The sequence below is a fragment of the Cnephaeus nilssonii genome (assembly GCF_951640355.1).
Source record: "Cnephaeus nilssonii genome assembly, chromosome: 16".
Classification (NCBI taxonomy): Eukaryota; Metazoa; Chordata; class Mammalia; order Chiroptera; family Vespertilionidae; genus Cnephaeus; species Cnephaeus nilssonii.
Window position 1 is genome coordinate 58,021,473 of NC_137087.1, and position 27,072 is coordinate 58,048,544.

General features: G+C 55.6%; 1 protein-coding gene across 1 annotated transcript in view; it reads left to right on the top strand.

Moving 5' to 3' along the window:
• Positions 1 to 7,511, top strand: part of TCERG1L (transcription elongation regulator 1 like) — a gene marked incomplete at its 3' end in the record, with an annotated part of 96,353 nt that extends 88,842 nt beyond the window's left edge. The window contains exons 10-12 of the mRNA XM_079794206.1: positions 3,606 to 3,695; positions 5,967 to 6,085; positions 7,355 to 7,511. Of these exons, the coding sequence (XP_079650332.1) occupies positions 3,606 to 3,695; positions 5,967 to 6,085; positions 7,355 to 7,511 (366 nt within the window). The remainder of the gene's footprint in view (positions 1 to 3,605; positions 3,696 to 5,966; positions 6,086 to 7,354) is intronic.
• Positions 7,512 to 27,072: the final 19,561 nt, after the last annotated feature.

Here is a 27,072-nt window from a genome sequence, read left to right on the forward strand (position 1 = left end):
ACCGGGCGCACCTGGACTCATGGAACTTTCCACAGGCCGACCACTCCCACCTCTAAATTCAGGATTAAGCATCTCGGGGGGCCATGCTCAACCCAACAGGGGTGGGGACCGGGGTGCAAACCCCCACTTCCCTGTTGATTGGTCTTCCCTGGAGACCAATCTCAGGCAGGTTCCGGCAGGTTCTCCAGGACCTGCCAGGGCTCCTGGACCACCCGTGGCTTTCTCCTTCCAGTGCCAGTCTCCGTGAGCCGCGATCACCTCCCAGGTGCGCTGGCTGCACCCAGGCTGCTTCCCAGAAATTCAAAGAATGACACTGTCTCACTGTCAAGGACACGCCAAGGGCACAGCCTCACCCGCCAGCCTGTCTGCTTCCTCCTGGATGGTGTCCATCTCCCGCTGCCTGTAATTGCCAGGAGCGCCCGCGCCAGAGCCAGAAGACACGGGCGAGCGTTCCAGGAAATTGGGTAAAGAGGGTAATGGTGTGAGTGCTAATTACAAAGCACAGTGTTTGTGATCAGCCTGAGCTTGCAGACGGGAGGGGGGCTTAATGGGAGGGCCGAGGATGGCCAGGCAGCTCCTCAAGAACGGAATTGGCAGCATTGGGGCTCGGGGCGGGGGGGGGCGGCTGTGGGGTGCTCAGGCCACAGGGACGTTTAAGCACCTTCTTCAGGGGCCGCTGGGTCTCCTGTGTGGCTAAGCGGCTGTCACGCCCGCCTGTCCCCAGGGGCCTTGGTGCCCCTCAGGACCCGGCACCTGCTTCCCCACCTCCCTCCACCAGGTGAGAGAGGCCCTGCTCCTCCCGCCCGAGGCCTGTGGTCCATCCCCCCGAGACCGGGGGCGACCAGAGTTGGCAGGCAGGGAGAGAACCCGTGGTCCATGGGTCACCCATCAGCACAGCGTGTTGGATCATAACATTTGCCAAAAAACATTCGCTTCCGAAGTAACTGGATTTTTGTTTGAGATGGAGATTGGCCCTTTACGGAGCGCTGGGCACCCGGTGCCATGGTCCGGCGCTGAGGCAGCAGCAGCTCTGGCTGGGCCCCGATACAGTCAGGCAGGAGGCGACGAGGACGAGGAGGGCGGTGCAGACAGACAGTCGCACGGATGCACACGGAGCCAGGATGGGGTTCCCAGCTGCTCAGAGGGGAGCCCCTGCCTCTCAGCTCTAACCGAGTGAGCCAGACGGCGCTGACCCCCCTCCCTCTGCCCCCCTCCCCTGGAGGCAGACAATCGATCCTGCGATTCAGAACTTTGGCGAGTCGTCCTTGGCCATCTTCCTGCCTGTCCTCCTGTCTTTAAGTCCCTGGCCTCTTCTGGGATCCAAGGATTGACAAAGGCTCAAAATAGCCTTTGGCTTTGAAGGTAAAAGCAGCGTCTGCCTCCCGCAGGCGCCCCTGCCTGCCCAGGTCTGAGGGGACCGTCGCCGGCATCGGGAGCTAAGGGACTTACACGATCTCACCTTTAGCCAGAGCTGACCTCTCAGACACTTTACTTAAATGGAATCCATTTTCCTCCAGAACGGACTCTCCCCAGTGGCCACGGCGGCCCTTTGCTCAGTGCTCGGACGGGCTCTGGTGATGCTGGGACTGAGGCGGAGCCGTTTCATCCGTGACTTGGCTCCTTTGTGCTCAAGACTGTGCACCCCACCCCCATGGCCTGCTCACCCCCGGGGGGTTTTGGTGAGGGCCTAGACCTCTGTCCCCTGTGCGGACAGCTCAGTGCTCGGCTGGTCAGGAGGCAGACGACGAAGCTGTTTGTTCTGACACCACACGCCGGGGCTCCCAAACGAGGCTGTTTCCAGGAAGCGGCGTTGAAACAGCTGTGGAAGGAAGGGCCGGTCCCAGGGGCTGCAGACGGTACCAGCTTCGACCTTGAGCTGCAGCCTCCCTCCGCCTGCCCTCCCTCCAGCCGTGGCATCTGCAGGTGCAGATGGTGCCACACAGGGACGCCGTGCCAGCCAGCCACCACGGTGACCTCTGGCCCTGCCCGATGTGGCCACGTTCTGGCGGTGGCATCTGTCAGGTGGGAAGTGGGCCCTGCCACTCCTCCTGTGCCCGTGCTGTAGACGCCAGCTCTGGTGCCTCCGCTGGAGAAACGGCAGGGAACAGACAGCCACTCCGACACAGTGACGTCAGAGGACCGTCGCCAGCAGGAGAGGATGGCGGCTGCAGGGGCGAGGGCACGCCGGCCAGCACAGCCCACAGTGGGGGAGGCCGCATCCCACGACCCCGGGGCCCCTCGGGGATGAGAACGGCCCCAAGAAGCACTCAGCCAGCTCCATGGGGGGGGGGGGGGACTTGCCGTCCAACCTGTGGGGACACAGACCTGGGGGACTGGGCATTTATCAGAGGCGATCATGGGACTGATTGTAACGAGTCATTGAGAGTCCCTATGTCGTGCTCTCTGGCTCCCACCTCCATCCTGGGCCCCACGCCCTGGCCACCCTCTCAACTGCTCAGGCCCTGCAGGATGTTAGCTTGGCTGCCCGGAGGTGTGACGACGCCTGTTTTATCGCCGTAAATTACAGTCGCTGTCGATGTGGCTCATCTCAGATATTCACAGATTGTAGATTTTGTCAAAGGCAAGGATGATATACTGGTAATTTTTTAAAAATGTATTTTATTACGCATCTACAACTCCGAAGAGGGTCAGCAAACTGGTGGAGTGAGTTCTGTGACACCGAGTCCCTGGCAGGGCCCACAGGAGACAGACTAAGTGTCACGTGGTTCCTAGGTAGGAGCCTGGGGCAGGAAGGGAGAATGAGGTGGACATTAAAGACCTCTGAGTGCAGTGTGGACTTTTGTGAGCAGTCGTGTAGAAGAATCGAGAGAATGTGAAGAAGTTGACAATATGGAAAACTGGGTGTAGGGTACATGCTGACTTTGCAATATGCTTGTGACTTCTCTGTAAACCTTAAACCATTGCCAAATAAAATAGTTAATTGAAAAAAATAGAACCCACCTCAAAAAGGGGTAAGTGTGGGTTAAAAATCAACTAAGCCCGGCCGGTGTGGCTCAGCAGTTGAGCATCAACCCAGGAACCAAGAGGTCACTGGTTCGGTTCCCAGTCGAGGCACATGCCCAGGTTGCAGGCTCGATCTCCAGTAGGGGGCGTGCAGGAGACAGCCGATCAGTGATGTTTCTCTCTCGTCGATGTTTCTATCTTTCTATCCCTCTGTCTTCCTCTTTCTCTAAAAAGCAATAAAGAAAAAAAAAGTGAAAAATCAACTAAAATTACACTCAACTCAGACCATTTGCAGGGCGTGGCCTCTCCCTGGGCTGCGTGCACTGAAGTCTTATGATGCCCTTTCTCCCTTCAAGCTGTGACAGTCCAGCGTGTCACAGCTCCAAGGATGTACGGGGCTTCGGGTCAGAGACGCGTGGCCCTGAAAGACGTCCCGGGAAGAAATAGGGTCAGGAGAGTAGACGTGAGACTTCCTAACGCCCTCAGCATTGACTTCTTAGAAGTTTGACGCGTCTAACACTTTCAGGCAGCACCGCATCCCGCCCCGGCGGCCTGAACGCTGTCCTTGGCCCGTGACCTTGTCAGCGGGCTGCAGGCTCGGCACAGGTGCTAACAGCGACTCTGTTGCCTCTCCCCTGCAGGTGTCAGCGTTTTCTACGTGGGAGAAAGAACTACATAAGGTCGTGTTTGATCCCCGCTACCTCCTGCTGAACTCTGAGGAACGGAAACAGGTACCGGGTGGCAAGGCCGGGGGCCGCGGCATCGGAATGACCCACCTGGGAGCACAGCTGGCGGACAGATGCCGTTGCCCGGGGGAGGTGTGGACGGGTGCTCCATCCCGGGAGTTTGTGGCCGGCGGCGCGTGGCGGGGTGTGGAGGAAGGGTAACCTGTCACCTGCTTACCGAGCTCGCCCTGGATGACCGCGTTAGGGAGATGTAAGGTCTGTTGTACGAACGGGGAGACGGGAGAGGCCCCAGGGAACAGTGTCCCTACGTAAAGGACGGACGTCCCCACAAAGGACAGGGCTGGATCGCGGGTAGCTTGCCTGGAGCACGTTACTCAGGGAGGCCTGACCGACTGGCGCTTGGTCCCCAGGCCCGAGGAGGAAGGGAAGGAGCCGGTGGCCGATGCACTGGGCATGGGAGTCCTCAGATGGTAGACGCCAGCATTCAGGAGAAATCACCCCACCTCAGGGGAGAGGCGGCAGAGTCTAGGAGGCGTGGAACTGAGGCTGACCTGATGGGGGGACGACAGTTGGCCCCACTCAAAACACACAGTCCTGTTTACGAATGGAAGCATCCAACTCAGAGTCTGTGAGGGGCCTCCCGTCAGCGGCGTGGTCGTGGCGAACCCCAAGGCTCTTGGGGTGGTGGAGGGGAAGCGGGTGAGCCTAGACAGGGAGCAGGGGGTCAAGGGCCTGCAAACAGACCCGTTTCTATGGTAACGCGTGGTGTTTCATCTGGTTACATTAAAACATGCCATCCTGGGACGAGAGCCAGCAGGGTCTCTGTGGAAAAGCCATACCCCACTCTGAATAAAACTGGTCCAGTTGCTAAGGAGGGACAAAACCTGCGACATTAAGTGGCAGCTGCGTAAATAAAGTGGCAGAGCAAAGGGAGAGGGAAGAGGAGCACCTGATCAGGTGGATAAACGGCTCTGGGCAGAGAGAGGGCCAGGCTCTCTCTCCAGATTTAAAATCAATAGAGGAGGATTCCCAGGAAGAATGGGGCCGCACGCTCCTGATTGGATAATATCCCGCGTTCACCTTCTGGATGAGCTAAAATACCAGGCAACCGGAGAGATTACACCACCACCTGCCGCCAAGGGGGAATAAGCCGGTCACATCCCGACGTGGTCCATATGCGCGCGTTCTCCCTTTAAGTCCCCTGCGTGGAGTCTCTGCTGCTGAGTCTTCAGGGGGCGCCCAGCATTCCGTGTGTCTAATCCCAGAGGCTTGTGAGGATGGAATCCGGAACCAGAGACAAGCCGCAGCGTTCGTCAGCCCATCCTGTCCCCTCAGCCCTGTCCCGGTCCCCTCCGCCCCGTCCCGGTCCCCCACGTTGAAGTCCGCCCTCCGCCAGGGCCACTGATTGGAATGGCACAGAATTGCCCGCTATTGGCCTCATCGGGTCTCATGTGGGATTTTCATGCATCTTTTTATCTGTCTTTGCACACACCTTCAGCTGATGCTCTTTTTCACGTTCTTGAGGCTTCGAGGGCATGGGCAACCAACAGCCCTGCTCTGCCCGCTGCGGCTTTAGCGTCTGGAACGACCCTTTTCCTGATGTTAGAACCAGGATCCACCTGAACCTACCGAAGGGCGGACCACCCCAGCGCCCCAGAGAGACCGTCCCCGCTCCTGAGGGGATTTGCCTTCCAGGGCGGGGCGGGGCTTCCAAACACACCGCTTGTCAAACTCGGGCAGCCGGTGTCCGGGTCAGGTCTCCTCCTGGTCCTTTCCGCATTGACGACCCGCACCAGTGACCTGGAGGCTCCGTGACGCCCCCGGGAGAGGGTGTCCCTGAGCCCACCCTCACCGGTGGGTCTCCCTGGAGGCCAGAGTGGGCGGAGCCAGGTGCCGCACTGACTCAAAGACAATTGCGTGGCCATGAGAATGGACTAGAGCAGAGCGCGTCCTCGGCGTGTTTCTGGCTGTGATGTGAGAGTTGGCGGGACGGGCTGCAGGCTGCTCCCCGAGACCCAAGAGGAGACTCGCGGTGGCCTCAGGGCTGGGCGTCCACACTGCCGGCTCTTCACAGCCCGTCACTCCCCGGCGATTGGGTGTCGGAGGGACGCTGCCCGCAGGGGCCGCATGCTGCCTCCCAGGGGGAACCCAGGTGGCGTCCTGGGCAGTGACCCCTTCAAGGGCCGTGGCTTGTAGCTGCAGCCCGTGAGGAGAAAGGCTCGCCTCCGTCCTGCTGTCCCGTGTCGTGTCTGAAACACACGGTTGCATGTCTGAGACGCAGCCCCCTCATGCTTTTTCTCTTGTGTGTGCTTGCAGATATTTGAACAGTTTGTCAAGACGAGGATAAAAGAGGAATACAAGGAAAAGAAAAGCAAATTGCTGCTAGCCAAAGAAGAATTCAGAAAACTTCTAGAGGAGTCGAAGGTGTCACCCAGGTATGGAGAGAAATACGCCAGGAATGTGGGGCGGGGGGGGGGGGCGGCTAGAGGTGCCCCTGGACCAAGGCGGAGCTTTCCCCCGCATCCCAGGAGCCCTACCCGCTCAGGCCAGCGCCCCTCCAGGCTCCGAGGGAGGCAGGTCTGAACGCCTGCACGCGGCCCCGGGGCCTCGGCTGCTCCGTAGCTGTCACTGCTCCTGAGCTTCAGGTCCAGGCCCGGGAGGAGCGAAAGCCCTGAGGACCCCGTGCTGGCGAAGGTCCCATGACCCCTCTCCAGTGACCTCACAGGGACTCCCTGGCCTGGCAGTTACGGGTTCAGTCCATCAATATCTGGGTGCTCACTACACCCGGCCAGAGGGCCAGCCCTTCAGGATGTCCAATGGAGAACAAAGCCAATATGGCGTTTCCTCCCCGTGAGGGAGGGTCGGGTAAAACTGCACCCTGGAGGCTTATGGAGGTCGTAACCTTGATGAAGGTCATGCCAGAGCCACGCACAGGTCTCTGGCCCTCCAGATAGGGAGCGTTTTCTCGAGGAAAACATGGTCGGCCTGATGCCTAATGATGAGTGGGCTTCCCTACCAGACGGCTGTACTGATTTTTCGGTAATTTCCGAATCTGCCGCTATACCGCTGTACCTAATTTTTGGTACTTTGCCTAGTACCTATTTTCTACAATGTCTCCATGTTCCATCTTATTCTAACCACTTGTTTGCATATAACTAACATTTTTCTATATCATGTTGATTTTTTTCTCTTTAATGCTCAGGAGCCCAGGTATAGGGGACAGTTAGGTTCAGGGCCTCAGGTTTGGTAGGGTGAAGAAATAAGGGAAGGGTGTGCCAGGCAAGGGAACAGCAGATGCCAAGACCCGTGGCAGGTTGGTGATTGGTAAGAGCAAGGGACGGAAGAAGAAACAATGATGGGGGCAGGTGGGCAGTAGCGGGCTCAGAGCGAGGAGGTCGGAGAGGCAGGGAGGCCAGGCTCATTTCTGGAGGCCATTGGATGTGCCGATGGGGGGGTCGGTCTGCAAGTGAAAGTAGGTCAGGACCCTGCCAACCCCAGTGGGAGTAGCCCAGTGTGGGGAGCAGGTGGGTCAGCTGTTGGAGGCCCAGAGCTACTCCCTCTAGCCTGTTGATCCCCCCTAACTCCCCGCTCCCTTGGCCCTGCAGCTGGCCCTGGAGAAAGGGGCACCCTCCCTCTCAGGCATGGTTCCAGAACACCAGGATTCGGCTCAGGGAAGGGCTTACCACTACCCTCTTGCTTTCCAGGACCACATTTAAGGAGTTTGCCGAAAAGTATGGCCGGGACCAGAGATTTCGACTTGTTCAAAAAAGGAAGGACCAAGAGCACTTTTTCAACCAATTCATCCTTATGCTTAAGAAACGGGACAAGGAAAACAGACTCAGGCTGCGGAAAATGAGATGAGTGTGTGGAAAATGCAATAAGACTGAGCTTTGCGGGAAGGGGTGGGGCGGTGGGGGAGGCCCAGGCTGCACAGCGGGGGGGCCTCCTGGGCCGGCTCAGTTCTCAGAGGATTACTGTTTCATATTGAAGCTTTTTGTACAAGGTGCAGAGATTGATGCATTTCTAATTGCCATGCCATGTGGATCCCTTGGTTGTTTCAATTATGCAAATGACTTGTAATATATACAGAGGCTAAACCCACTGCAGGTTGGTAACTCGGCAGAAGTGGGGGCCATCTGAAACCATCCCGAGTTGAGCCGACTCTCTGCAACTTCCCTGCAAACCTCCGTGAGTTCCTGCGGGCCCCCAGGAGTTCCCGGAGCCGGGGCCCGCCTCACTCAAGTGTCCTCACGTCTCGGTCTAGTTTCCTGCGTAGTAGCAATAGGTACTTTATCATTCGTCATAGTGACATCTGTGAACACCAGGGCACAGGGACGGGGGTGGGGGACACCCCCAGGTGTCGTAGGGTAATCACCTCATACTCCCGGGACATCCGGCCCGGAGAGGGGGCTGCACTGCCTGTCGGAGGTCCCACCGAAAAAGAATTATTTTGTACAAAACCATCCAATAACGTTTGAGTTATTTTTATTGTATGCCCAGAGTGTGCATGGGACTTTTCTCATCATCTTTGTATAGAAAAAAAATTTAAAATTTTTAAATTAATAAATATTTTAAACCAGTGTGTTTTTTTGTGGCTGAGTCTTCCGACACAACCTTAAGCAGCAAAATTGTGTGATGACTGAAGGTACTCTGTTTTGAAACATTCACAAAAACATTTGTGATGGCACATGTGGGCTCTCTATATCCTACTCAAACAAAACTCCTCCTTCTCGACGTACAAGGACGCGGGATAAAACCCCGGATAATGAATCGTGTCCTTTAAGTGATGGGGCACCCACCTATTCACTCCCAGGGGCAGGGAGTGTCTATTCAGAGACGCGGCCTCTGTCCCTGGCCCACAGTCGCACCACCTCCCCGCATGCCTCTCCGTCAGTCCCCACAACCACACAGATTAGGACACACCTGGGCACCGTGGGTTCCCTCCATTGGGCTGTGCCCTGGTCTTCATGCCAGCACTGTTCCCAGGTCACTCTCTGTGCGGTTCTGGGCCATGGCTGAGGGGAAGGCCGGGGCCCAGTGGGGTGCCTTCTCGGGCATCACTGGGGATTGAACCTTGACCTCCTGGTTTATAGGAGGCTGCCCCCGGGGAAGCCAGTCCCACTCGAACAGCCAGGGTCTAACGGGAACTAGAAACCACCTTGTGATCTGAGCAGGGCCGTTCCGTGGAAAGAAGACTAACGGTGACGGATTCGTGTTAAGGCCAGGAAGGACAGACACGGTGGCAGACGGGAGTAGTTGACCTAAGAAGCAGCCATGACCCCCGGGGCTCGGAGAAGCCTCTACAGAAAGTGCCTCCCCGCCCGGCAGGTGTGGCTCAGTGGTTGAGCATTGACCCATGAACCGGGAGGTCGGGGTTCGATTCCTGGTCAGGGCCACATGCCCAGTTGAGGCTCGATCCCCAGTAGGGGCGTGCAGGAGGCATCTGATCTGTGATTCTCTCTCTTCATTGATGTTTCTCTCTCTCCCTCCTCTCTGAAATGAATATATTAGAGAAAAGACAGAGGTTCAGACCTCGCCGGAGAAGGCGCCTCTGCTCTCAGCAAGTGGCAGGGATGTCACGGCTGCTGCTATGCTGGAACCCCCTCTACGGGCCGGGAAAGCCCCCTGTGTCCTCAGCTGCTGGCCACCCAGGCCTCAGAGGAGGGGTGCAGGGGAGCTGCCGTGACCCCTGTGACGTAGTAATCTACAGGACGGGGCTCGCGGGGGACAGGCCCTGGCCAACCAGACTTTTTCTTCCATGTTCTGTCCTCTGTCCCGTAACAGGAGTCCGACCCCATCTCCTGCCACGGCAGCAGGACGGGGTGTCCAGGGGAGCAAAGTGAGGTGAGCTGGCTGGTGGCAGTGAGCAGACATTCTAAATGTTTTTGTTTCCGGGGGTGGGGGGGAATATGTTGGATTATCAAGAAAAACATCCCCTCGGTGTGACCAGTGCCCGAGCATGGAGTTCCCAGAACTGAATGGGGGCAGAGCAAAATGGTGAGCCGGCAGCCGTATGTGTGTGTTGTGCACACGTGTGTGTGGTGTGTGTGCACACGTGCATGCAAACAGCCCGAGGTGGTACCTGGTGCTCAAGTGTGGCTCCAAATAGTCCCCTCTCTACGCCTTCTGTCACCACGCCCTGCTCACAGTCCCTCCCGGGAGCGTCCGAATGCCTCCATTCCCACGAGCCCCTCGCTGCTGCTGGTCATGTCTGTTCTCTGAGCTCCTTGTCATCAAGTCGTCTTCCTGGGCCCCGTCTCGGCCCCGTGGGGACGGTCCTTCGGGGGACGACCTGCAGCTCTCAGAGACAGGAGTCAGGGCCGTGAAGAGGAACAGGCGCAGCTCACAGGAGAGGACAGAACCCCTTCTGCACCTGCAGCATGGGCTGGCGCGGGCTTCCGTGGGCGGCGCTGCTGGCTCAGCGCCGTGTCCACCCGCGATGGGTGTGTCCACTGTGGGCCCCTAACTCTGCCTGTGAGGTCTCGGATGGGGGCGTCCATGAGTCACCTTCTGGCAAAGCGTGCGGAGGAAGGAATGCTTTTTACCATCCTCCCACCTTCCTCACCTCGGCAACACGCGCAGTTAACACAAAGCCCGGATGTGTGGCTCAGACTGGCCCAGGCGAGATGCTCTCTGGGGCCACACGCGTTTGCACACTCACCTTGTCTTCCCACAGCGCCCTGCCCGCAGGGATGTGAAAGGAGGAATCCTGATCCAGTCGGCCTCCCAGTGCAGAATCAGCGTGCTGCATGAAGCGGCCATCTCCCGGCTTCCAGGAGCTGTTCCTTGCACGTCCGACGGTTTCGGTCAGCGCGGGGTCCCTCCAGGACAGCGGTGGCGCGCGGTGATGGCTGCCCGGCGTCGGGGAGCGTGTCACTGTAGCTCATGTTCACCGCCACTAAATTTTGGCTAAACCACTGGACCGGGGCCGTAATGTGAAGACATAAAAGGGGCCCGCAAAGCATTCAGGATTTTTCTGTTTTATTTAGGATATAAAAGCAATATTTATTATGGTCCTACACACGATAAATATTTCTTGCCACAGGCATCATCGCTTTGCAACTGATGCCATATTTTAGGAATGGAATGGCTCATAACGGCCCAGTGATCCGACCGTGTCCACACCATCCGTGTCCACTCCGCCTGTTGGTGGCCTCGGTGGGGTGGCCGGCAGGGAACTGTTCCCGGAGCTGATTTCCGAGGTCGGCCTGACCTTGGTGGCCACAAGGCCTGGCCAGCAAAGCCTGGGTTCCTGATGTGGGGCATCCTTTGTCCAGAGGGGTCACTGCTGCTGAGTCCCCTGCCAGTGTCCCTCGTCTCTAGCTGGGCAGGGGGGGAGGGGGGCAGAACAACAGGTCGCATGTGGCAATTGGCCATAGCAGACACTGAGCCCAGCAAGGCCGCAGCCCGGCTTCTTCCAGGGGCAGCAATGGAGAGACAGCCCTGCCCGCCGGGAGCAACGAGTGCGGAGAAGGCAGAGGGGCGAAGTGGACCGTGCTGGCTGGGTGCAATGGCCCGAAGGCGACAGTGGCACTCCGCTGTCCTCAACTCGGACCTCTGCCAGACATTTCCCTGCTTCCTGCCTCCACAGGCTGCTCACTCCTGTGCTCCTCGCAGGAACCCACAGGGCAGCCAAGATTGCCCCATTTTACAGACGGACAGACTGAGTCAAAGAGAGGCAGTGAGCGATCGGGCTGAATGCAAGCAAGTAGCCTCGGGGCCCTGGTCTCTCACCACTGCTCAGCAAGACCCCGCATAGTCACGCTGGGAGGTTAAGCTAGGACCGACCGGCTCTGAGCTCAGTGCTCCCTGCACCCCCTTATCTCCTCCGGGGTACGTGGGCCCTCAGGAGTCCCGGTCCTATGCCTTCCAGGTCTCAGGCGGCAGAAGTCACCTCCCCAGGCCCTTGGAGCTAGCACATCTATCCCCGTTTCTCTCCAGGGCAGGCAACGCTCAGCGCTGTTTAAAACAGAGACGTGGGGTCCGGGAGCCTGGCGCCAGCGGCCGAGCCTGGGCTGGTCTTTAAACTGAAGACCAGATTCCGCTCTTTCCAAATAGCCCCCCCGTCCTGTGGGGGCTGAGGGTGAGCAGGGCCAGGTGAGCCACAGAGCAGGCTTGATCGATGCCACGTGCGCCATACCCTTATCCCAGAGAGAGCGTCTTGGTCCGGCTGGGCTGCCCCAGGAGTGACTGGTACCTGGGCCTGTGGGGCTGAAGGGTGGGGAAGGGAGGTCAGGAGATGGCAGGTAGGGGAGGGAGAGGCCCCCCAGGCAGCTGGAGCTGGGAGGAGGCCGACCTTGCCCCAATTGCTGTACTTAATCACCCGACAGAGGTATTATTATCCCATCTTCTTATGACTCAGGCTGAGATCGGAGAGAGAATATACCGCCTGATTATGCACCGTATAATGTATGAAGCCAGGAAGGTCTTAAAATTAAAACATTTAAGCAGAACTATCTGGGGAGGTGGTTAAAATCCATTTAAATCCTTATCAAATAATGAAAATATCTCGGGGGTGGGGGTGGGGTCAGCCTCTTAGCTGTGTTCACTTCCACGATTTTCGCAGAAGACAAATGTCCATGAAAATATTTAGGATTTGGACGTCCCTTTTGGCCACGGGCTGAGAACACAGGACAGGGACAGGGTGAGCTCCATGAGGGGTCCCTACCCACGCAGGGGAGGGTGTCCTGGTCACAGACCCGCTGGCTCCCCCCGGGGGTGCCGGCAGCTGCTCGGGCTCCTTCCCTCAGCTCCTCTGTCCCTGGGCCAGGCACCTCGGGTGCACAGCACACCGGTGTGGTCCAGGATGGAGGCCATCCCCCAGTCCTGTGGTCCCGTCCCCCTGCAGGCCCAGCCCCTGTGCCCTGCCAGCCTCAGCGGGCCTGCGGCTGGGCTGAGCCCTGACTCACACACCTGTCCCAGGCGTTAGCCATCACCTATGTCGGAGGGGACAGCAGTGGTACAGAACTGGTTTCTTCTGCTCAGAAAGCTCAGAGCCCAGCCCACCCATGACCGGTCATTTACGGGGTCACTCTGTGTCGCTCCCCAGCCACGTGGGCAGCCGGGCCATCCCTTACTGCGCTCCTCCAGGATGGGGCGGCGCAGAGGCCGGACCCCGCCTGTCTGCCACCAGGTCCCTGAAGCCGGGTCCCTACAGCTCGGAAGGAGCCCTGGATCTGTCTCAGCCTCTGAGGCAGGGGTCCTCAAACTTTTTAAACGGGGGGCCAGTTCACTGTCCCTCAGACCGTTGGAGGGCCGGACTATAGTTTAAAAAAAACTATGAACAAATTCCTATGCACACTGCACATATCTTATTTTGAAGTAAAAAAACAAAATGGCAAAAACACCCGCATGTGGCCCTCAGGCCGTAGTTTGAGGACGCCTGTCTGAGGCCTCACCCAGGCCGCCGGCTCCCCCTCCCGTTAGGAGACACCCTCCCTCATGGATTTTGCTTGAGTCCTCACCCTGGCTCTGGAGGAAGCCCAGAGAGGGGGTGATGGTCAGGACAGAGTCGGGGTGCAGCAGGGCCCCCACTGCTGCGGCTCCTCCCCGCCTGGAGCTCCTGGTTGGAGGGCTTTGGAGAGGGCCCAGGGGCATCGCTCGGTCGGTGGCCTGGCCACTGCTGGCCATGTGGGGGCTGTGCGGTGGCGGCTGCTCCCGGGAGGGAACAAGGTCCGGGGCGGCCTTGCTGAAAGCTTCATGCATATTTCATACCTCCATCTCCTCCTCAGCAGTCCTGGCACCAGGCAGACAGCGGGTGTCGGAAAGCACAGACAGAGAGGCGAGGGGCCCAGACCAGCCTGGTGACGTGGGAGGTCGCGTTGCCAACAGGCTCAGAGGAGCTCTTAGCGGGGAGCCCATGAGCTCGGAGAAGGAGCCAGCCCGGGACTGGTCGGTGAGTAATGGCCCCTGCCTGGCCGTGGCCGACCTGGTGGAGATCCATGACTGAGACCCAATGTGGGGAGACCGGGACCACAGGGTGTGAGCGCCCAGGAGGGGGTGCAGCTGACGCGGCCCCAGGATAACAGGTATCACCCTGGGGGGCAGGCAAGGTGACTGAGACGCCGCACGTTCTGAGCCTCTGTCCCTCCCTGTTTGATAACCAGGCTTCCCTGTGCTCAAACTAGATGAAGATCTGGGAGGAACTAGGCCTTTAAGAGGCTTGCATGATGGAATTTTCCAAAAGCATAGACGTGGGGAGAGAATAATGGCCCCCAGGCACCCTCCTGGCACAGCAGGAACCAGGCCTAGAGCTGGGTCCCTTGGGTGTCTTCCCCGCTCCAGTCTCCGACATCACACTCCGCAGAGGTGGGCACCTGGCTGATGCTGGCAGAAGAGGCCCAGCCCTCCCTCCCTCCCCCAGGAGGTCGGCTCACACCTGGGCATCTCCTGCGTCTCGGGCACCTGGACTCTGGTTCCTGCCAGGGGTCTCAGAGCGGGGAAGCCCCTGTCCCAGTGGCTGTGACATAAAGAGAGAAAGCTCTGGCCCTGGCTCTGTTGATTGGGTTTCTTCCCGGACCCCGAAAGGTTGCGGATTGGATTCCCAGTCAGGGCACACGCCCAGGTTGCGGGCTTGATTGCTGGTGGGGCTGTGCAGGAGGCAGACGATTGATGTTGTGCTCTCCCATCGATTCCTCTCTCTCTCCCTCTTCCTCTCCCTTCATCTCTCTCTAAAAATCAATAAACTATTCTTTTTAAAAAAATCAACACTAGAAGTAATTAAGAGAGAGGGGGAGGGGGGTTGTCTGGCTGGGGACACCCTTTCCCCCACGGCCGCCATGGGGCCGAGGAGCCCCTCCGGGGGCCGGCTGGGTGCCAGGGTGAGAGCCCAGACTGCGTCTTTAGGGCGCGGAGCTGATGAGCTTCCTGGGAAGAGATGCCACGTGATACCCAGCCCGGGCTGCCTCCTGCAGGCAGCTCAGACCCCACACCCTCCGCAGCGACCTGTTCCATGTTTCTCATTGTTTCTGACTTAATCCTCATTGGTTGGTTAGGTTGCCACGGTGCGGGGTAGACCTGTGTCCATGGAGATAAAACCTGGGTGTGGGGCCCACACCTGGGCTCACCCCGGGAAGACAAGGTTCAGCACCTGCGACCAGGGCACGGCCTTTGGGGCGCAGCTGCGTCCTGGGTCATCCGGGCCCGGCCCCACTGCTCTGGGTCAGCGGCCTCCCGTCCTGTTCGGGGCTCAGGACCTTGACATATAAATCTGTGATGAAAACCCAGTAATGAGAGGAGGACAAAGGGATTTGCATGTTTGGAAACGCTTGTTGATAGCCTCAGCAGAGATGTATAAAAGTTTGATTCATGGAAAGACTTTTTTTTTTCTGCAAGAGCAACACAGTGAGAACTCCCGGTCGGCCTGAAGTGAGGGCGCGGGAGAAGGCTGCAGCCCCCAGCCCTGGACCCCAGCTCGGGTTTCCGGTGGACGGTGAGGGCCAACTGTTCGGCAGCCAGGCCTTGCTGAGCTCCCCGCTTCATGACCAGGCCCTTCAGGGGGACACAGGCCTCCCACCTGCTCCTGGGGAACGGAGTCCCAGGCTGGCTCTCGGGGTCACATCCCGAGGTCAGGGTTGTGTTTGCCTGTTGCTGGGGGTGGAGGGAGAGTGCTGGTGATGGGTGTCCAGCTCCAGCCTCGGGAGCCACCTGGCTGGTGGGGGGTCAAGGACCTACTCTGCCTGTGACAGGTCTTTAGGAAGACGTGCTGGGGGGATGTCACCCGCAGGACAGGACGGGCTGTGGAATTCTGGAGAAAAGCCTTGGGCATTGGCAGGAAGCTGGAGGGCGTGGTCTGAAGATCAGGGTCACACGGCCGTGCAGGCCCTGCCCCTTGAAGCTGCCTGACCCCATGCACAGCACGCCAAGGGGCCGGCCGGCCACAGTGGAAACATGGCCCTTCCTTCTCTTTCTAGACGGCTCAGGTGCCAGCCCTCCGGGGCCTCAGAGGTCCCTTTGGCTTTGCAGGACGCATGCCACCCTTCCCTCCAACAGCGTCACTGGGGGCTGAGACCCCGGCCAGAGCACCTGCTCAGCAGGGACCTAAGTCAGCCTTCCTGGGGAGCGTCCACATGGGTCTCTCCTACAGGGTCAGAACCATTCTCTGCTCAGTCACCTGTCGCTCTGGGGCCTCGTTGTCCTAAGTCACCAACCCAGCGATTTGATTCTGCTGTCCTCAGTTACCTGGACGGCACTCAGTGCGTGTAGCCTGGGCAGGTCGGCAGCAGAGGCCGGGCCAGGCTGGGTGGAGGGGAGGGCTGGGTTGGAGGTGGAGGCAGCAGGGGCCCAGTGTGGGCCATCGGGACCCAGGGCCACAGCCCCACTGGAACCACGGACGTGGGACATGCTTTGAGCTCTCTGAATTGGAGAACAGGGATGCTGGGTGGTCTGAGCCGTGTGGGTTAAATGTGCCCCTTACAGTGAGAAACACTCGGGAGTAAGGGTGCATGTGTGTGCGCATGCGTGTGCATGTGTGTGCATGTGTGTGCATGTGTGTGCATGTGTGCATGAAAAGGAAGAAGAAGCATGGCTTGCGGTGGGTGATCTGTCCACAGGGGACTCAGGAGTGGGTTGCAGGCCGTGGCACTGCAGGACCCCTGGGAGCTTTCTCCAACGGGAGGCCCACGTGTCCCGTTTCTACAGTTGCTGGAAAATGCCAGTGCTCGACAATTTGGGCACAGAAATTATTAAATGCATAATCTCCTTTTGAAATATTCATTTTATTTTGCTATAAACATTTTTGTAATGAGCACATAAACATCGTGTGTCATGGAGCTGGTGTACAATGCGAGCTGAGTGAGTGGATTCGTGCCCAACAATATTACAAGCATATTTTAGGGAGTGTGGCTCGGGGAAGGGGCATGTCCCTGAGGAACCCCGATTGGGCACTGACGAAGGAGCACACAGCCAGGGGAGGAAGGGCTTGCCCAGGCAGGGGTCCTGGGTGGGGGGGTGCCCAGGTTCATGGGCGCTCTCCCTCTCCAGCCTCGGAGTCACCCATTTCTCCAAGGAAACCAGATTTCTTTTAATGGACAGATAGAGGAGGTTATATATACAAGCATATGCATACATACTTTCATTACACTAGAGCAGTGGTCGGCAAATCGCGGCTCGAGAGCCACATGCGGTTTGCCGCTCTGTTGACTAATGAGTTTGCCGACCACTGTTAGACTAAATGTTACCGTGTAGTTGGAAGCTGTGAGGATTAGGCAATTGTGGCATATTGTGTGCAAAGAGGTAAAGGGTAGTATATGACAGTGGTCGGCAAACTCATTAGTTAACAGAGCGGCAAACCGCGGCTCGCGAGATGCAGTTTGCCGACCACTGCACTAGAGAAAGAAGGATTGTTACATTTTAATTAAACACGTCATCTTTGCAACCATGGGTCTGCAGTGATGGCACGGGTTCAAAGCCAGCATCACATGTGTCCCCACACCGCCTGCCTTTCGCATTTCCCCTCCCCCTCCCGCAGTGAGGCCACCTCCCAGTGTCGTCCACCGTGACTTGCTCATCCGCTCGCTCCTGCGACACAGGCGATTTCACTCTCACTGCGTCATCAGCCCGTCCAACACGCCCAGTGAAAGGCCCAGTTCCCTCGCTGTCCTCAGAGTATGTCCCACGAAGCGTGGACACTGAACGTATGCTATTTACAAGACATTTGAATTGTTTGTGTGAGTTTCATTATACATTTGCTGTATACTTGCTTGGGTCCATGGAGTTCTGGTTTGGATTCAACTCTATGGCTTGTCGCTTTATTCCCTTAATTTTGTTTTAGGCAAATGTAAAATATGTACGTGGTGGAATAGAAAATTACCCGTCACCCCATGTCTGCTTCTACCTGTGACATAAACGATCATGTACTATGCTTGCTCTTTTGCACTTAGTCTTTTTTTTTTTTTCATTTAAAAAATCAAACAGGCCATCCCTCATGTCAGCACAGAGCCCCCATCATCTCTCCAGCCTCCTGACCACGTGACCCTCCACCCTGCGGGGCTTCCCATATTCCCAATGTAAGCAATGAGGGCATTATTACATTTTTGCCAATGTTGGATCATAGTTCAGGGCATTGGTCGCTGAGGGAAACTCCTAGACGTGTGACACCAGGCCATGGTGTGTGCTCATCCCATTTTCCGAGGTGTGTAGTTCCCCTCCATGGGACAGTGACTCTCTCTACACCCACCAGCATTGTCAGGGTGCCCATCCCCCCATCTTGTCAAGCTTATAAACTGTGTTAATCTGAAAGGGGAGAAATGGGATCAACATGCAATTTTCACATGTTATTCTCCATGATGAATAAAGTTGTAAATATCTTCTCACACTGTGCTGTTTATCTTGAATTCATTTATAGTGATTTGTGCCATCTAATTTTAAAAGTATGCCATTCTGCTTATCAATCTTTCATGTTATTGCTTCCAAATTTGAGTTCCAAACAGGAAAGCGTTTCTCATTTCCAGGTTATAGTCACTCCTGCTTTCTCTGGCATTTGCACATTTCTATTTTTGCCTCCAGATCCAGTTGAAATGTGTTAGGGTGAATGCTGTGAGGAGTGGGGGGCGGGGGGGTGGTGGTGGGGGGAGTCCACTTTTCCAAGTGGCTGCCAAGTTTCTAACACCACCAAAAAATACGTTTATATTTTACCCGTGGATTTGAGAGATGCTCTCTTTAATATGTGTTTAGTTCCCACATGTAATTGGGTTTATTTATGGATTTCTACTTTCTTCTATTGATCTGTGGCTTCTTCTATTGGTCTGTTTATCATATTTTTAACATCTAGTAAGCCTCCCTTAATTGCTCAAAATATGCTAAGGTATTTTGCAGTAGTTTCCATATGAGGTGTAGAATCTACTTCTTTGGTTTCAGAAAAAGATAAATCCATTAGCCTTTTTATCGGTATCTCAGGAAATTTGTACATTAACCTGAGGAAACTGGCCTCTATCATTTTGGATATTACTACCCAAGAACAGGAGATGCCTCTCGGTTCAGGCAAGCCTAATTTTCGTTTTAAAAGGGGTATTTTGGCGTTTTTCTCATATAAGTTTGTAGTTTTTCAAAGTTTATTTTATGCATTTTTTATTGCTAATTAAATGCTCTATTCTTATCCGCTGTCTCTTCTGTTTGGTTATTACTGTGCAAAGGCTATTTATAACTATGTTCATTTTATACCATGATACTTTACTGAGTTATTTAATTTGTTACACTTTGTACATGTAGGTTTTGGTTTTAGCTTAATAACTTTATTTTAATTCCAACTTTCTTGGGGTTTTGGGGATACTCACATATCACAGCAAACAGAAAGGGTTTTCTTCCTGCCCTGCTGTTATTTTTTTCCTGTCCGATTGCATTGGCTAATGTCTCTAATGTCTCCACTATAATGTCTCACAGGTATGGAGATGTTTTCTGATGAGGTACAAGCTTGGCTTCAGTACTAAGGAATATTTTACCATGTCAAGGATATGTCCCTCAATTCCTACTTAATTGAGCATGTTTGTTGTTTTAATCGGGGTCTTTGGGATTTTGTCTTTTGTTTTCTGGCAAAGCTGCTGAAGGAATAGTAGGTTATTTGCAAGGGAAGTATTGATAAACACAAACATTATCCAAATCTGTGGTGATTAGGGAGAACCAATTCACCGCAATAGTGAGATATTCATTACTTACTGAACTAGAAAAGTTTAAAAACAAGGACGGTAGTCATTGCCCATTAAGGAATTGAGCAGTGATCCTGCTTCTGCTACTTAAGGACTAGCTGTTGCAGACTTTCTCGACTTCCATAATTTGATTCAGTGATTCCCTTTCTTAGTAACTAGTCCCAGGAAACAGTCATAATGACCATCAAAGACTTCTCCGAAAAGGTGCTCATCACAATATTAGCCATAATAGTGGAAAAATGCAAAAATCTCACGTCCAACGATCGGGGAATAATTAAATGGTGCTGGATCGTACAACAGCTAAATTACAGAACCATTCAACGACTTCTTGAAAATTGTCAACAACTGGTAAAAAAAAAAATTGACTATACAATATTCAGTAAAAAAATCAGGATATAAAATTTCATGTGCAGTATAAGCTCAATTATGTAAATATGTGTGCATAACACTCGAAGAGAATGCAAATGCCTCTCCCAGCGCTCACCCCTGGGTTACAGCAGGCAGGTCTTTAAAATGTGTTTCTTCTTGGCAGTTTCTTATGAGCATGTATTACTTTCCAAAAATAATAATAATGACAGAAAAGCAATAGGTGGTCTCTCCATAAAGAGGGGCCCTGGGGCCCCCCAGGCTGAGCTAGGGGGTGGTTTCCGAGCGGGGATCGCCTCGCCTCCTCCTCCGGAGCCGCAGCCTTCCTGAGCCTCCTGGAAAATCAGATATTTCTATTCTGCTCTCTATTGACTAACGGAGCACCTCATCACACATCATTACACATTTATAGATCTTCATTTTCCAGTCTGTTTTCCTCTTCTCTTGGTTTATTGTTATTCGGTTTGTTTTATGTGTATGACTGAAATACAGTTTTGGTTTCTTTATTTTCCTCCTTGGAAATTAAGTGTTAGCTGCCACTGCTAGGTGTGGCTCATGGAGTCTTGCTAAGGGCAGTTCCAGAGGGAGGGGGGGCTCGCTCCTGTCCCCCCAGGACTTGCACCCTGGTCCTCTGCTGGGCATCCGCTGTCCTTTCCAGAGAGCCCAGGGGCGTGGCAGTGTTTTGTAACCTCTGATGTGCTGCTGCCGGCTGGCCAGACTGGCTCCGTTGGTTGAGCATCATCCTGAGCACTGAAAGGTTGCGGGTTCGGTTCCCGGTCAGGGCACATGCCAGCATTGCAGGTTTGATCCCCACTCAGGGAGCATATGGAAGGCAACCGATTGGTGTTTCTCTCTCACATCAATGTCTCTCTCTCTCTCTCCCTCTCTCTTTCTCTCTGCAGGCATGTCCTTGTGTGCCGCGCCAGTACGGCCAAGGGTGAACCTGAGTCGGGGCGGTGAAGGATTGAGAAAAGACAGACAAGAGAATGAAAGCTGGGTCTGGGTGGGACTCTGTCCTCTCTGATGGAGAGACAGCGACAGCGCCACAGACTATAAGCCGTGTCTTTATTTTATAGCCAATGCTACGAGGCAAAGTAAGGGCGTGGTCAAGATGTTTACACCATTCTTGTGAGTTTTGATCCTACTCAATTACATGCACCTGAACTCTATCAAGCCCACATCACTCAGGCACGTGGGGCCACGTGTTCGGACCATAGGCTCACGCTGACATCTCTAGCTGTTGGCTATCACTGTGCTGGGAGGGCTCTGCCCTCCAAGCTGGGACTTGCACGTGGCCGTGAGAGGACTGTGCCCTCTCGTCAGTCCGAGGCTTGAACCTGTCCAAACACTGTAGCCGCTCTCCACATCCTTGGGTGATAATAATAATAATAATAATAATAATAATAATAATAATAAAAGAAGATGCTGCTGCTGGGGTACCAGGTGGCGGTCTTGTGACTCCAGTGAAGAACAGAGTGAATCTACTCTGTGGTTTGTCCTGGAAAACAACACATGTGCCCGAGGGAGGGAGGCCAAAGCTCTGCCCGCCCCACGCCGGACACCTGTCTCCGGGCCTGCAAACCCCGGCATGGTGGCCTCTGAAAGGGCTACTGCTTGTCATCAGGCCAGCTGGACCCTGCAGCAGACCCTTCGAGAAGGCCTGGGCATGGGGGGACGCCGAGGGGGACCCGGCCAGCTACCCCTCCGGAAGGTCAGAAACGAACCCCCCAGGGCCTGCCCTGCTTCTGAACCCCTTCAGCTGGCCCTCCGCCTGCGCACCCCTTCTCCTGTCCTGATGCTTGGAAGCCCCCGGACCCCTGGTCTGTTTTAGCGGAAGAGCTGATGATGAGGAAAAGGCGGAGACTCCCACCGTGGCCCCGGAGCAGGGCGTCCTGGCCTGGGTGGACTAATGGGCATTCCCTACCACTGCGCCTCCAGCGGCTGGGCACACGTCCCCGCCCGCAGCCTGGTGGCTCTGTGTGTGGGCCTGTGGTCTGGACAGTATCCTCCAGCCACACTTCCCTCCTCCTCTCCTCGTAAGAAATGTTCAAACCTGCAGGGAACTTTTATAAGTTTATTGGAGCCAAACTGACGACAATTGCCGGGAAGCGGAATCTCAACGGATTGAGAAAATGCTCCGGAAAATGGCAGTTTTGTACCTTATTTCACACATTACAATCAAAAGAGAAGACGTAAGTGGGTTACTTGAACGCCATTGGAGATAGATTAGGGAGGCAGGAGGAAGCCGGGCAGGGAAACCTCTGGGATTGGATGAAAGGTAAAATGGTAGGCACATGCTTCTCTGACACAGGTGGGTGCAGGGTCCTTAGCCGTCCACGGTGAACCCGAGAACGATGAGGGGGTTGTGGCCTCTGCTCTGGTTGGTGCTTGTGCTTTGAGGGGCACAGAGAGAAGGAAGGAAGTCACTTCGCTATTGCCGAGGCATGCTTTCCAGGTGTGTTACCCTTGGTGCAAAGAGACAGGGGCATCTCAATTAAGGGGAAGATGGACTTTTGTTGGGGAAAATATCACCCTAGGACAAGACTCCCACCATGAACTGCTTTAAGCTGAAAGGTCTTAACTTCAGACCATTCTAGGTGGTTACTTCCCGTCTCTGAGTTTGTGAGGCTGCCGCGCAGGCCTCCCCTGAGCTTGTCAGGGTATATGTTCCTTCCTTCCTTCCTTCCTTCCTTCCTTCCTTCCTTCCTTCCTTCCTTCCTTCCTCCCTCCCTCCCTTCCTTCCTTCCTTCCTTCCTTCCTTCCTTCCTTCCTTCCTTCCTTCCTTCCTTCCTTCCTTCCTCCCTCCCTCCCTCCCTCGAATACCCCAAGACCTTCCTGTGTAGCAGCCAGGCCTCACCTGGCGGCTATCCCGTGGAGGGAGGCCCTTCCGTGGAGGCCCTCAGCTGCAGGCCCTCATTTAGATCCTCGCCCGGAGGCCCGCTGAATCCACGGTGAGAGGCAGGCATTTGCCTTCAGGGACGCTCTCTGTGGAAGTGAGGGTGTGAACCGAGTCCCTGGAAATGGCGAGGAGGACACGGCAGGCAATGGGGAACCGGGAACGCTCTGTAAGTGAGACTGTGTTTGCGGCGGGTCTTGGGGTTCAGTGGGAGTTTTCCAGGTGGAGGGGGATGGGCCAGAGAGTCCCGGCAGAGGAAGAGTGTGGGCTGAGTGCGGAGCCCAGACCTCAGAAAGAGGCCCCTGAGTCCGAGAAGGGAGGGCTCTGTGGGCTGGGCTGGGCTGGGAGGAGGGCAGCAGGGGCAGACCAAGCACCGGCCCTTTGCTCCATCTGGAATGCGTGCACTCCCTGCCGGCGGGCGTCTCCCTGCCCCCCAGCGCCTGCCCTGCCTGCTGGAGGTGTCCCCAAGCCCCTGAAGCTCTCTCTTTGGGTGGGGCCAGAGGGGGGCTGTCCAGGATGGGCACCGCCTGGGGGTGTGCGGCTGGGGCTCCCAGGAAAGCGTCCGTCCTTGTGATGAGCAGTGGGCATCTAGCCTGGTCCCTGCAAGAACATGACCCGTGCGTGCCCTCCAGGGGGCGGGGCACGTGGGGGTGCTGACCTGGCAGCTGGAGTTGTGTTTCTAGGCCAAGCCCTTCTTGTTTTAAGGCCCAGAGGCCAAGGAGACGGTGCGGAGGCATTTCCTGAACTGAGCTCAGCGCCCTCCTAACCCCTCCCCCCATCCAAACACTCAGGAGCCAAGCTGTGCTCTTGCTTAATGAGCGAGAGGAGGCTTCTGCTATTCGGGAACGCCCATCTCGGCTCATTAGCCCCGGGGAGACCTTAGTGGTCGTTCCTTCCGCCCCTCATTTCACAGCTGAGGAGACCAAGGCCCGTCCTCACACACTCCAGGAGGCATCATCACCCAGAATAAAAGCTTTCCGGTTTCGGTAGTTGGGTTGTTTTTAAACAGTGACCAATGCCAATGTCCTGGTGACCTGAGCACGGGGGTGAGGGACCGTGCGGGGATGCGGGCGGCGGGGCCTGGGCTGTGTGCGTGAGTTTGCTCTGACCCCGCACGGGCACCTCTGTTTTGTGAGGGCCGCAGTGCTTGGTCGTTGTTCTTTTCTTTAATGCGTGTTATTTAGACGATCTAAAAGGAGCACTGCAAATAATTCCTCTGGGGAAATTTGATCATCTCTAATAATAAAAGCGTAATATGCTAACTAGACCGACAGCTGAACGACCTTCCGGATGAAGCTGTGGTGGTGGGGCCGAGGCAGAGGTGGTTAGGGGCGATCAGGCAGGCAGGCAGAGTGGTTAGGGGTGATCAGGCAGGCAGGCAGGCGAGCAGTTAGGAGCCAGTGGTCCTGGATTGCGAGAGGGATGTCCGACTGCCAGTTTAGGCCCGATCCAGTCGGACATCCCCCGAGGGGTCTCGGATTATGAGAGGGTGGTGCAGGCCGGGTTGAGGGACACCCTCCCCCACCGCCCCCTGCACGAATTTCCTGCACTGGGCCTCTAGTATAAGTTATAAAAGTTCAGAAGGTCAGTGGTTCTTCACTTTTTTTTTTTACCATGGACTCTAAAATTATGATGAAAGCTATAATCTCCTGACTCAGGCTCATAGTAATTTGCATACAATTATGCTTTAATTGAAAATGAATATTTTTAATAAATAAAAGTGAATATATTTTGAAGGAAATATCTTTAAGCTTTAATTTGCTGCTGTAAAAATTGACTTCTAGTTTATGTAAAATAATTCACACAAATCTTAGTTGAGCCAATAAAACAAAAAAGTGAATTTTAATACTGCATAACAGGAAAAGTCTATGAGAGGCTGCTTCAGCCGGGCTTAATGAGAGTGAGGTGGCTTGCCCTAGCTCAGTGGTCGGCAAACTTCATTAGTCAACAGAGCAGCAAATCTCGGATCGCGAGCCGCAGTTTGGCGACCACTGCCCTAGCTGGTTTGGCTCAGTGGATAGAGCGTCAGCCTGCGGGACTGAAGGGTCCCAGGTTCAATTCCTGTCAAGGGCACATACCTAGGTTGTTGGCTCGATCCCTGGCCCTGGTTGAGGCGTGTGTGTGAGGCAACCGATCTGTCACATTGATGTTTCTCACTCTCTCTCTCCCCTCCCTTCCACTCTCTCTAACAACTAATGGAAAAATATCCTTAGGTGAGGATTAACAAAACAAACAAAAAAAAGGAAAAGAAAGTGAGGTGGCCTTGGACAGGGCCACTTGTCGGCTTGGACATTTCATTGTTGATTTTCACCTTCATGGCAGAAAAGAGTGAAAACGCTAATTTTCAAAAAAACCCATTTGCAGCAGACTTAGAGCTTCTCGGATCGAATTTGCCCGGTGAGCGCACACTTTTGTCCAGGAGCCAGCGTTCTCTGAGCTCAGTGCGGGCCAAGTGGCTCTGAGCGCCCAGGTCCGGTCTGGAGGTCTCATCGGTAAGACCTGCTCCCCTCGCGGCTGGCGCAGTCTTCTTGTCTTTGTCAAGACCTCCCGCCGGTGTCAGCGGGCCTTCCCAGGGTGCATAGGGAGCATCATCGACCCCTTCTTGCCAGCGGGACTTCCCAGGGTGCATAGGGAGCATCATGGACGCCTTCTTGCCAGCGGGACTTCCCAGGGTGCATAGGGAGCATCATCGACCCCTTCTTGCCAGCGGGACTTCCCAGGGTGCATAGGGAGCATCTTCGACCCCTTCTTGCCCGAAGGAGCCCCAGATTCCTCTGTAAGAGCTTTTCACCGGGTTCCACTGGGCTCTTGCCTGCAGGACTGTGGGAGGGGCAGGCTGAGGTTTTCAGGAGCAGGTCGCCCCCCTCTCCCAGGGAAAGCTTTTCCGTGGCTCTCCACATGGTGATGGCCCTGAGTCCTGTCTGCCCTCGTCCACGTGCCAGCGAAACCCACCCCAGGAGCCCCACCCGCCTCGCCTCCCCGCCGCGGGCCGTTCCCAGACCAGCTCTTCTTTCACTCCCCAAAGCGGCCTCCTGGCATGAAGTTCAGGCCAGCCCCGAAGAACAGATATTCCTATAAATCAAAAGGATTTCTGCGGAGAAAAATCATATACCCTGCTTCCATTTCTTAACAAAAATCTCTCGAAAGGCAGCCATTCCAGGCTCCGTCGTATGAATTGGATCCATCCCACGGTAGCGGCGGAGACCTCTTCCAGGTTATTGATGGTGGTTGAGAGCAATCTGATCCCGGGGACGAGAGAACATGACGGCTCCTTTTTACACGAAAGCGCCGCCGCCGGGCGCGGGCAGCATGGCCTGTGCGCTGAATACTAAGGCTCCCACAGCCAGAGCGGCTCTCGGAAAAGCCCTTTCCACGGTTTGCGAGGTGTGCACCTCCTGCAAGCTTTAGGAAGGAGGCGGAGAAGGAAGCGTGAGCAGGAGGCACAGGGCTCGGAGACTGCCCAGCGGGCAGGACGGAGGCGGGTGCGGGCCACGTGAGCAGGTGCCAGTGGAGTCACCTGGGTGCACAGTGCGGGGGGACCTGCCTGGTGGGTCCCAGGAAGCGGCAGGGATTCTGGAAAGGGCCACACCTCTGGGCGAGGAAGTCTCCCTCCCACCCCCACCCCAAGCCACACCCCCACAGCTTCTTCCCAGGACCTGGGCCTTGGCCAGGGTTTCTCACTTGTTACGAAATGTTTTTTATCGATTTCTAGTAAGAGAGGAAGGGAGAGGGAGAAAGAGATACAAACATCAATGGGAGAGAAACATCATGGATCGGCTGCCTCCCGCACGCCCCCTACTGGGGGATCAAGCCTACAACCTGATCGTGTGCCCTTGACCGCAAGGGCACCGAACCTTGACCTCTTGGTTGCCGGGTTGACGCCTAACCGTTGAACCACACCGGCTGGGCCTTTTCTCCCTTTTATGTGGCTCCTTCTGCTTGGCCTTAGATGAACAGCTTTCGCCTCGGGGCCAATTTGAGTTTTGTTTAAATGACAGCCTTTGCAAAAAGAGCAACCCTCGAGCACAGTTATGCAGATGCGTCAGCCTAAGTTACGGCTCACGTGGCAACCGTCAGCAGCCTCAACCGAAGGCCGTGGCCTTTCGTCCCCTTCCACTCGGGGACCAAAGCGAGCGGACGCGCACCAGCACTCAGTGGGGCCCTCCTGTCTCTGCTGCCTGGGTGATGCCAAGAGAAATGTCAAATAAAAGCATCAATAACGGCAAAGGCGTTGTCTGGATTCCTACCGCCGGCCATAAAGATGATGAGAGGCCTTGAGGCGGTGGTAATGGCAGCTGTTTTGCCGGGTTCTGCGCTGCAGCAGCCCCTGCTCCGAGGGAAACCATATGCTAATGAGGCTCTTTGACACTGCAATTTGCAGGAATCCCAGCTGCCCTTAGGGAAGGGCTCCCCTGATCCTCTTTGGAATGGTACTCGGCCTCCAAGAAAAGCTTCCTTTAAAACTGAGCTCAGGCAACGGGAGCCTGAGGAAAATGACTTATTTCTTTTCTCTCCCAAG